Source organism: Alosa alosa, chromosome 21 (assembly GCF_017589495.1).
Source record: "Alosa alosa isolate M-15738 ecotype Scorff River chromosome 21, AALO_Geno_1.1, whole genome shotgun sequence".
Classification (NCBI taxonomy): Eukaryota; Metazoa; Chordata; class Actinopteri; order Clupeiformes; family Clupeidae; genus Alosa; species Alosa alosa.
In genome coordinates, this window is record NC_063209.1 from 24,208,868 (window position 1) to 24,220,919 (window position 12,052).

Sequence of the window (12,052 nt, forward strand, 5' to 3'; positions counted from 1 at the left end):
TCATGTAGGGATATTTCCTCATCATAAATCACTGCTTTAACATCCACCACAGCGCTGCTGGTACTATCTGACTGTGTGTAGAGCGAGTTCTTCTAAAAGGAAGAAGAAGAAAAACGAGACGTCCCATTGGTCAATTCTAGTGTCAAGGTTGAAAAAGAAATTCCAACATGGCGGCCCCCCAAGATGACATGTTTTCTCTCTGCGTGGAGCCCGGCAAAGTTAGCAGTGCAGTAGAAGTCCGATTCATTGACAATATAAAGGTAAACTGCGCCTCTACAGTCAAACAGTTTTGACACATTAAGCGGATACGGCTAATTATTGTGTACTTACACATATATATACATATCAAAGCCGGTCCCTCAGCTGGGCTTGAGACTGTAGAAGTGAATAATGGCTTTGGCTAAAGCTAGCCAAAGTCTGGTTAATTTGCCTGATTTTGACATGCCTAGATTTAGTTCAATTGTTCGCATTTCTTTTGATTTTGTTGTCTATCTGGTACTGTTCAGTGTTTTGGCCGGATGTCTCAGAGCCATACGCCTTGTTACATGTATAGCAATGCAAGCACAGGCTAACGGTGCTTCTCTGCATTCATTCAAGCAGAAAACGCTGTTTTCAGTTAAACACCGGATCAAACGCAAACGTATTACAGCTAATGTAGAAATCTAATAATTGGTCACTGATCGTATGTTATAAAACATCATTACCAGCTTATTTTATTGGGAACCCTTTAGGGAAAGGGATTATTTGCAAAGAGAGCCATCCGCAAAGGAGACACTATATTGATTGAGCGACCACTCATCTCCTCTCAGTTCCTGTGGAATGCGTTATATAAATATAAAGGTGAGTTGCCTGTGATGGTGAAAACAGATGCTTTGATGCATTTACGGTCATCATAAATAGTTCCTGTACCTTCATAATACATAATACTACACTCCTCTCTCTCTCTCACACTCACTCACACACACACACTCTCGCGCTCATCTCCATCTTCCCATGCTTGTCTGTATTTAGCTTGTGAGTACTGCCTGCGATCCTTGGAGACTGCCGAAGAGAATGCACGGAGACTCAGTGGGGTCCCTGGGCTTAGCCTGCCCCACCCTGAGCTGTGCAGGGTGAGGTCAGAGCTGCACCAAGCATGCCCGCAGTGCCAGGTGAACCACACACACACACACACACACACACACACACACACACACACCAACCATCTCCCCCTCGGACAGACATTGCCAGCTACCACACATTGATGCTCTCTGCTAGAGAAGTCAGAGGATGGGAAGTGTCAGTAATGAAAGTAATCTTATCACAGATCATAACAGATATCATAGCAATACTCTAAGTACCTAATAAAATACTAAGATGGGACAAAAGACCTTCCATTCATGTGGGTACAGACAGACATTCCATACATGGTACAGAATAAATGTGCTCACAATGTCCTGGGCCTCTGTCTCCCTCTACAGGTGAAGTACTGCAGTGCAGAGTGTAGAAAAGCTGCTCAGGAACAGTACCACAGGATCCTGTGTCTTGGGTCCTCCCAAGAAGATCCTGATCATCCCATCAACAAACTGCAGGATGCATGGAGGTGAGTGGTGCATTAATGATCCAGGAAACGCTGCAAGATCAACAGGAAGTGGAAGAGAAGGTGCACTGTTGTCAGGTTTCTTTGTCAAAGCGTTGAACAGCGACTATGTTGGTTATGCATATCATCAGGGACTGAACTGTGATTAAAATGTAACTGCTGAATTGAATTCAACTGCTGAAATAGAAATCAAGGTTCTTACATGTCCAGGGAAACCTCTTAAACAGTTGACTTATTCTTTATTAAAAACATAGAAAATTACAGAAAAGTGAACTGTCCTGGAAAATCTTGTATTGTCCTAGGAAATTATTTCAACATTCCCTTTTTTTCTTTTAGCTGAGAATAAACTGCTATCAATCGGAGCCCCCAAAAACAGAGAACATAGCCAGCTGCCTTCCATTACATTGTGGTGAAACTGTAAAGTAACAGCACAACTCATTGTCTTTAAACTATTTATTAATCACGCTTCACCTTGGCTGTCTGATGAAATGTTGATTAATAAATAGTAGAGGAAGAAGTGTGTTGCTACTCTTTATGAGGTTCGCTATATTTATGCAGTTCGCTTGTTCAGATTAGATAGGCTGTTTCATCCTCAGGAAATGCTTGCATCATTTTTGATATTGGAGAGGGAGGGAGGAAAGTGTTATCTCCTCCACCAGATAAGAGGGAGGATGGGAAGAAAGCGGAGATGAGGGCATCATTGATGTGTGTAGCAGATGGGAACAGCAATCACCTGTCCTGCCTCTGACAGCAGCCGTACTTATCTTATTCTACTGAAACTTGGGTTTGAGGCCAGATGAGGTGACTGCTCTCTTACCTCTGGCAGTATATGGTGTAAGAAGCGAGATGACTTAACACAGAGGGGGACATGTTGTTCACGGTCTGTCACACCAGCTAGATCTTCTCTGATAATACCCTGGAAAATGAGCTCTAGAAAATAGTGGGAACCCTGAGAAACTCACACACAAAAAATACCTCTAGAATAACCTCAATGGTTGCTGAGTTGGAGACTACAACTACAGACTATACGCTCTATTTAAGCAGACTTTTCAAACTCCACCCTGGCATTTGTTGTTACTGAGGAGACACTGTGCTGTTATCCTGCTTTCGGGAGGGCTAACCATCCATTTGTCTTTGACCTTAGGAGTGTCCACTATCCCCCTGAAACCTCCAGCATCATGCTGATGGCAAAGATGGTGGCTGTGGTCAAACAGGTAACTCTACCATCTTTCTCTCTCTCATCCAGAGTTCAGTGTACACTGAAGAAAATAGTTTTGTTATGGCTATACATTCCATTAAGAAGATACTTGTTTGGATTATACTATGTTTAAGATTATACCCTTTCCCACTAGTATAAAAAGCTTTAGATGATTTTATCATGATTGTATGTACTTTATTTGCCTTTTTACTTAGTTTGAAGCAAAAAGTCTTAATGGACTCATAGCAGACCTTTCAGCAGTATTTGGTCTTGTTATGTAAATGCGTGCTTCATAAGCGTGCTTCATAAGCAATATTGGAGGACTTCCATTCGTGGGATATTATTGGCTGAGCGGGATGGGTGTATTTGCTCTTAAGCACCTTACATGTCATACTCCAGGAAATGGGGTTGGCTGTTGACTTAATGAATTTGCACTTGCCATGTGCAATTTCAAGCTGACTGAAGAGGTCCGGACGCCCACAAATAGCCACCTCTCTAAGAGTCTAATATCTAGGCGGACGGATATGATGCATGCCTCGTGCTATTTTTCCCACCTAATGGAAAATTTGGTCGACTGAAATGTTAGATAAGACAATTACTCTGTTGCTGAAAACAACATGCAAACGGGCTTTGTCAAAGCCGTGGTTGGACAAAATTGCTTTTCATTTTTAGTCCATGAAGACATTTTAACCTGTAGAACACAGCGTTTTTGCATTATCAGAATGTTTGTCCCTTATGCATTGAACTCACAATGTGTTCACATATATTTTACATATATTTGTTCACATATACAGTATATTTTAAAGGTTGTGTGAAAGTGAAAATGTTTTTTAGTATACCGTATTTTCCTGACTATAATTCGCACCGGAGTATAAGTCGCACGAGTTAAAAAATGTTTCATGAAGAGGAAAAAAACATATATATAAATATATATGTTGCACCTGAGTCGCAGGACCGGCCAAACTATGAAAAAAAGTGCGACTTATAGTCCGGAAAATACTGTATGTTGTTGTAGAGCTGACGTGCTCTCGTTAATGCTTGTGTAGGCTCAGGAGAAAGGCCGCTGGCAAAGGCTCTTCTCTCAGTTCTGTAGTCGTTCTGCCAACGAGGAAGAAGAGATCGCTCACAAACTCCTTGGAGAAGAATTTCAGGTACTTTTAAATCTGAATCCCTAATGTATCCTTTGAGCTTCTCTTGTCATTAACCTCCCATTAGTCTCACAATTGCAAGTGTATTTCGTTGTGCTTGACTGACTTGATCCCAAACATTGATACACAAACTAATTTGTTTGATACCCGTGATTTTATTTATTTGAACTGACAAATCTTCTCTTTCAGGGACAGCTTACTCTTCTCCGAAGCCTGTTCAAGACGGCACTTTACGATGACCACCTTAACCAGGTCTGTATGACTCATACACTGCTCCTCATGCACACCTGCTAGCTCATTACACTCATTTTTAAACTTTCTTCTTGCTCCGCTATTAAAGACTTAACTTAACTTTCCTCCATCATTTCCCCCGAGGCATGAATCACTTAAACACTCGTGAGAGGTTTAAAAATAGAAGCGTTTTTTAAAAATAATATCGCTCCTTCTTCTCTCCTTCTCTCTTTTTAAATGTATTTCCATACAGTGGTTTACCCCAGAGGGCTTTCGCTCTCTCTTCTCCCTCGTTGGGACCAATGGACAGGGAATTGGAACCAGGTAAAAAAAACAGCACGTCAACTGTCTGTCTTATTTCAAATCAAACTTGTTTGTGTTCGTATAGCTATTAAAATATGATTTAAATGTCAATCTGGAGCATTGAGATTGTTGACAGAAAATATGTCCGGCTTCTCTGATCTCCCCAGCTCGCTGAGTCAGTGGGTCCACGCCTGTGATGCACTTGAGCTTCCTGGCCACCAGAGGGAGCAGCTAGACACCTTTATTGACCAGTTATACAAGGACATCGAAAAAGGTCATCACGTCTTACTGGACAGAGAAACATCTAAGAAACTCTCTGTTTCTCTGCTCCTACTTCTTTCTAACTCTTACTGGTACTCTCATCTCTGTCTGTATCTGTCTCTTATCATGTTTTGCACGTAGGCACACACACACACACACACACAAATACAGACATTTCTTCTCTTTTGTAGACACTGACAGGTCTAAAAGTAATGGGCTTTGACATTCTCCCTCCCACCTACGCACTGCCACCCAGTCTGACAGCAGCGTACCTCTCCCCTCTCATCCCCTGTCCGCACTCAACGTTTTGCTCTCCCCACCGCACATGAAACCTGCTTCGCCTCTGATTGATTCTGGGCGACAGCAGGTGAAGCGTCCGCCCCACAGATTCTCATTCGGCTTTGTTTCTCTCCACAGAGACGGGCGACTTCCTGAACTGCGAAGGCTCTGGGCTCTTCCTGCTTCAGAGCTCATGTGAGTCTTCTCCCCACACACACACACACACACACACACATATATACACACACACACATATACACACACACACACACATATACACCAGACACACACACACACATATACACACAAGAACACACACACAAACACACATATACTTACAAAAACACACATATACACACAAGAACACACACACACAAACACACATATATATACACACACACACACACACACACACACACACACATATATATACACACACACACACACACACACACACACACACGTATACACACATATACACACACACAAACACACACACACACACATACACACACACACACACACACAGATATACATACACACACGCACACACACATATACACACATGAACACACACACACATGCATTCAAACACACACGCACTCAAACACACCTGCACACGCACACACACACACACAGACACACACACTCACTCATACGCCTGTCTGGAAATTGTGCCCCCATCCCTGAGGGGGTAGATTACTGAGCATGTCCACTGCTGACATGCACCGTTAGACAGAACGGTACCCCCGTTTGTAGGAATGACTTTCTACATGACTTACCTCTGTAGTTTGTCAAATTGAATTTCATCAATATGATTTTCACAAGACAAAGCCCATTCACATTAAGTGTGCACAGCAGATTGGGCTTTCCATCTTGCATAGAGTGCTGTTGTTGAGTCTGAGGGCTTTGGCTGATGCAACCATCGTCTTGCTTTGTTCAGGCAACCACAGCTGCATCCCCAACGCTGAAGTCACTTTCCCCGACAACAACTTCCTGCTTCACCTCAATGCCTTGAGTGACATCAGCGCAGGAGAGGTAAGAGCAGAAGTCCTGATCACCTAGGAGACTGATGATGATTGTGCCTCAACCAAGAATGAGAGCGGAGAACACCACACGCAGACGCACGCAAGCACGCACGCACGCAGACACACACACACACACACACACTCCATCCTCATTGTCAGTCAGAATTACAGTGCTACCACAGTAGGGATGGTTGAGTTGTTGGCAGCCCGTCTGTCAGATTGAAAAGGCTTCTATCTGTCTTCTGCGCTCGTGGAGCCTGGAAGTGGGACTAAGTTCTGCAATATTGGGAGGCAGAAATCAGATCCCCCCCCCCCCACGCCCATGGCTGAAAATTCACAGCACGCTTGTAACATGGAGCTCAAAGTGAGCAGAACAATTTCGTTTTTTAATTATCATAACACATTAATTTAGTAACATTACCGAGCCAGACACACCGATAAAGAAGGCTCCTGGCACAGACTGGTGATCCATGGATGGATAGATGTGCCTGTCTGTCTGTGGGAAACGTCTTTTTCTCCCCCATAATGGCCTGGGTAGTTATTTCTGTCACATAAATGCATTAAGCTGGGATTGCAGTGCGGGCTTAGCACTGCCATCACTCGCTCGGAGACCCGAGGTGAGCTGTGCCATGAATCCTCCTATCTGCCTCCGTCTGAGCGCTCTGTCCTCGCCGTTTCCTCGCAGGAAGTCTGCATCAGCTACCTGGACTGCTGCCAGAGGGACCGTAGCCGCCACAGCCGCCACAAGATCCTGAGGTAAGACAGAGACCGCACACCTGTGCCGCAGGACACACCTGGGGAGAGTGAGAAAAAAGACCTGCTTGGTTTTTTCATTCATGCATTTTTTGTCTTCTTTCTACCTCTTCCCCCTACTTCTCCTTCTTCTTTTTCATCCTCTTCCTCCCTTCAATTCTTCTTCTTCTTCTTCTTCTTCTTCTTCTTCTTCTTCTTCTTCTTCTTCTTCTTCTTCTTCTTCTTCTTCTTCTTCTTCTTCTTCTTCTTCTTCTTCTTCTTCTTCTTCTTCTTCTTCTTCTTCTTCTTCTTCTTCTTCTTCTCCTTCTCCTCCTTCTCCTTCTCCTGACAGTGCACTTTACACATAGTAATAGTGGTAAATGCCTTTTTGACCTCTGCTCATGTAGTGCACATGGCTGTGTGTGTGTGTGGAAGCCCAGCTGGGCGTCTGCCCCAGGGATATATGTGTGTGTAGGTGCGGTGGGGTGGGGTGGTGGGATCAATAGTGCTCCATCCTGGGCAGACCCATCTGGTGCTGAGGAGTGCAGCGTGCCCCAGGGCCTCAGCTCTGTGCCATTGATTAGTTACCTGCCAAAAGGGGCGGAAGCTGATTCACACCCTGGGAAACCTGATCTGGGCCCGTGTGTTGATATGTGGCAGGTATGGGCTGTAGTTCCTCTGTGTGTGTGTGTGTGTGTGTTGGAGCAGGAGCAGGGGGACTGGGGAGGAGGTGTAGTTCACCTTGAAAAGATTTTGTTACACTGTAATTCAAAGGAGGCTAACTGGAGCGTGGCGAGCCTCCCATGCAACAAATTAGCGTTCCTCACCGCTGTCCAACACAAATGTAATGAAATGACGCCGTGTGAGTGTGTGCGTGCACGCACGCATATGGTAGTGAGTGAGAGAGAGAGTGTGTGTATATGACTATTGTTTTGGAGTGGAGTTGGGGCTTGGCAGTCATAGATCAGATCTCTAAGTGAACTGTTCCCTCTTTCACTCCTGAACAAGTGCCTGCCTCAGTGCTGTGGTGTTGCGTTGCGTGGCGTTTTTGTTCATTGTGCTCAGCGGAGTTGGCCGCGGGTTGACAGGTCGTGCTCTCTTTTCAGGGAGAACTACTTGTTCGTCTGCTCGTGTGCCAAGTGCGTGTCGCAGATGGACGAGGCGGACGTGACCTCGGACGAGGAGGACGAGGGAGAGGCCGAGGGTGAGACAGAGGACGAGATGACGGACGTGTGACCTGTTAGGACCTCTCACCCCACCCACACCCAACCCACCCCACCCCAACCCCATCCCTAGTGCAGACCCTTTACATGGGCCACAGCAGAAAGGAGGAGGAGGAAGAGGAAGAAGAGGAAGGCAATGACATAGAAGAAGAGAAAACGACCAGCTCACATTATTAGAAGCCAAAAAAAAACAAAAAAACAAGTGAAAATTTCAATGTCACATTGGCAGATATGTGTGTGTGTGACGAGTTCAAAAACTGCCAGTTTGCACCTTCAAAGTGATTTGTTTGCTATGACTACATGTTACACACACAAATTCCCCGGCTGAGGCCTACTGTGCTCTCTAGCACATGAAGGTGAACTTTGACCTCCCCCTTTCTCTCTCACCACTCGCCAGTGGTGTGCAGTGACTCTCAACGCTACAGATAGACACAAGTATGCACTCAGAAGCACCATTCTGCTCTCTCTAAGTATAAGCTGGTATAAAACACATCTATGCATCAAGTGGGTATGCACTCCCCCCCACACACACACCACACCACAAACACATATACGATATACACACCCTCCCACTGTCCACTGCGGAGTATTTTTAGTAATCTATACATATTTGTATGGCTCTAACTTCGACCATCTTAGGCATCATCTTGAGGGTGAACGCAGGTCTGAGAATGGCATCTGTGGTGTTCATCATGCTTTTGTCTGTTACCCTCCCAGCCTTCTCATGTTCAGCTACAGGTCCCGACAGTGTCCTTACTGACACGAGCGAGCGTATTTTTTTTACAGCACTCTGCCAGGGTACCTGCATAAGTCAACCTCAACAGCGTAGGGAAGGAGTTTGCTAGTCTGAGGTGGGCTTGACCGTGTTACACAAGCACTACCCGGCAGGGATGATCCTCGGCAGTCTCACACTTAACCGTTGTGCTCGCTGGCAAGCAAAAGGGGGGAAATAGTCTGTTCTTCTGCGCTTGCTGCCGCAAGCACTCAGTTTGGAGAATAGAGAGGAGCTGCCTGTGGGTGTGGATGGATGCTGATCTCTTTGGGTTTCTCTGTCGATGTCCTCCTGCATTAAAAAATGTCTTTTTCCTGGCACTGCCGGTCTCTGTCCCATCTATTACATAGCCCTGGAATTGTGTGTGTGTGTGTGTGTGTGTGTTTTTTCCCCCTTCACTGGTTGATCTCCAATAAAGCATAGCAAGTGAGGATTATCCTCTACCCCAGAACACATGCCTGCAGTGGTCAAACTCATCTCATCCAAGCATATGTCCTGACTAGCCATGAATTCCCGTAATTACAGATCCATTGTGTGCTGGGACTTGGAGACAACAATTGCTGCTCACTGCCAGTCCTCCATTTTAGATTGTATGTGTCAGATCATTCTGTTCTTGTAGTGTAATGCTGGTGCTTGAGCGGTCTCAGTACCTACTCCTTGGAACCCTGAAGGGTCCTTATTGTTCGGTCTTCCAAGAATACTTCCAAGGATCTTTTATTTTATTTTTATCTCTAAGGGCGTTTTTCTTGCCATATGTAAATAAGTTCAGTCCTGATCACACACGGATCTCTCTGAAAAGGTTATTTTTCCTCCTAGTCCCAGTCCCATGCTCATTTGTTTCCTTGCGTTCCATGCAGACTTGAGTTGGATGCCCTCTCGGAGGGATGAGCCGGATCGTGTTATTTTCTGTGAGCTTCACCACCACTGCCACCTGGGAGACAGCCAGGCGAGAAAAACCTCTGGACCCGGCAAAGAAAAAAGAGCCCGATCTTCCTCGTTCCTCTGAGCCCTCGCCAAGACCTCAGCAGGAGCGTGGCGGCGGCAGCTCTGGAATGTTCCATCAGAATGGCCCACTGTGGCAACCGCGCGGGTGGGGCGGTGGGGTGTGCGAGCTTGGCCGCACAACACTGGCCCCACAACACTGGCCCCCTTCTACACGACGGAGCGCGGAGGGTCAAAGGTCACGACCCAGGAGAAAGAGAGCCCTGATGCAGATATGCATTTGAACATGGAGAGAGTGAGAGGCAAACGCGGGGATGAAGCGGAGGGTGCAAAGAGGACAAACGCAAATGGAAGACAATTATAACCACAGAGAAGAAAAAAGGCCCTTTTGTTCCAGGCAACCCAAGGCCCATGGACGTCTGATTTACATTTCAAAATGAGCTCGCAGGGGAATAGAAGGAGGCAAATTATGCCCATTGCGAAGTCATGTGGTGGCCGAGATAATGCAATCAACATCTCCAAATTAAGCCAGCCTAGTGCCGCACGAGCATGACAATACTTCAGAAACTATTGACTCGGCAGCAAATTAATAATCTTGTGCATACACAAGAAATGTATTTGGAATATTTACTAATTGAATTCATTTTCGTCAATTTATTCGGCTCCAGCACAATAAACCATCATTATTCTTCGCTTCTGAGCAGTCACAGTTTACCCTAAACTGTGTGCAGAGGAGCAGGGAGGGGGGGCAGATCGAGCAAAGCTTGATACAACTTTCATTGATGAGGCAGGCTTGATATCAGATGACCTTCTCAGACCTTCCCAATTTCAGTTCGACTCACCAGTATTGCTTTGTGTCAGCCAAGGAGATGTCAACTGTGGCGGTCTGATGTGATAACCACACATAAATGTCATTAATTTAGCTTAAAGTGCCATTTCAATTGTGATTATAACATATTGCATACATGCTGAGTTCAATCAATTGTATAAATATGAGAGCAAAAAAACAGGATGATAAGCAAATGCACTTTTATATTCCACTTCTATGGCCGCTTTGATAGGGACAGCAAGGAGGTGGCCATCAAGGCTGTGGTCTCTGCAGATCACCAGCCCCTCACACTCTCCAACACCGATGTGTGTGCGGCATTGCGCCATCATCATGCAGTGCTTCAAGAGGCTGCTCCTGGCCCACCTCAAGACCTGCTTACCACCCTAACTGGACCCCTTCCAATTCGCCTAGCGTCAGAACAGGAGCATGCAGGATGCCATCTCTACGGCACTTCACTTTGCCCTGTCCCACCTTGACAATATGGTTCCTTGCCTGTACCTGTTGAGGTGTCCACGACCATTGCAACCTTGACAGGGACAACAAGAAGGCAGACAATTTCCTGTTAAGGTGTCCATGACCATTTTGCAGACCTTTTTGCCCCTCAACAGACCCCCGCACCCCCTCGGACATTTGCACTACCCTATCCCACCCATAGTGTTCTATTTATTTATAAATGTACATACTGTAATTACACTTATACATATTCTACTGCTCGTCATACTATTCATCCTGCACACTTACTCTTGCTACTCTTGTAATGTTACTGTCTCTGCACTACAATGGTACTGTTGCCACACTGCACATAGCTGTACATACTGTTCATATCTGTCTATCTGTGAATATCCATATTTATTTTGTTTAAATTCTTAAAATATATTCTGTTAATACACTGCATATATCTATATTATTCTTACTGCTCTTATAATGTTACTGCTACTACACTGCACATATCTGTACATGTTGTCCATACATTGTTCATATCACATACTGTAGCCATATTTATTTTGCTCTTAGGTTACTGCTAATAGATACTTTATTGATCCCCAAGGGGAAATTCAAGGGGAATACACTGCACATATTTATATTTAATTTATATTACTGTAGACCAACTGTATATACTGTCTACACTGCACTATCTTGTCCTGTCTATGCACAACCTGTCTATACTTTGTATATCACATTGCACTTTTCTGCTTTTTTGTACTTCTGGTTATACACAAACTGCATTTCATTGTCTTTGTACTTGTACTCTGCACAATGACAATAGTTGAATCTAATATTCATAGGCAAAGCATTTTGGAAATGGGAAAATCAGTGGCAGAAATGCAAGTTCCATATGAGGGTCAACAACCATCTAAGATCTGTCGGAAATGAGTGTGTTAAGCTGGTGTTAGGATCCTGAATAGCATTATGTTTAAAAATAAATATTTCTCCAGCAAAGGTTCTGTGCCAGTAAAGACATCAAAACCAGTATCAAAACAATATATGTTGGAAAACCTGCTAAACAGCAGGCAAGTGAGATTGAAA

The 12,052-nt window shown here is 44.8% G+C and overlaps 1 protein-coding gene across 1 annotated transcript; it reads left to right on the forward strand.

The window, feature by feature from the left end:
* The first annotated feature begins 164 nt into the window (after positions 1 to 164).
* On the forward strand, positions 165 to 9,074 carry smyd5 (SMYD family member 5). The gene is made up of 13 exons (XM_048232341.1): positions 165 to 260; positions 732 to 840; positions 1,012 to 1,151; positions 1,461 to 1,582; positions 2,724 to 2,793; positions 3,824 to 3,928; positions 4,115 to 4,177; positions 4,410 to 4,480; positions 4,627 to 4,733; positions 5,138 to 5,194; positions 5,943 to 6,037; positions 6,713 to 6,783; positions 7,866 to 9,074. Exons 1-13 carry the CDS (start codon positions 168 to 170, stop codon positions 7,993 to 7,995), a joined length of 1,233 nt encoding a protein of 410 aa, XP_048088298.1. The 5' UTR covers positions 165 to 167; the 3' UTR covers positions 7,996 to 9,074.
* The last annotated feature ends 2,978 nt before the right edge of the window (positions 9,075 to 12,052 follow it).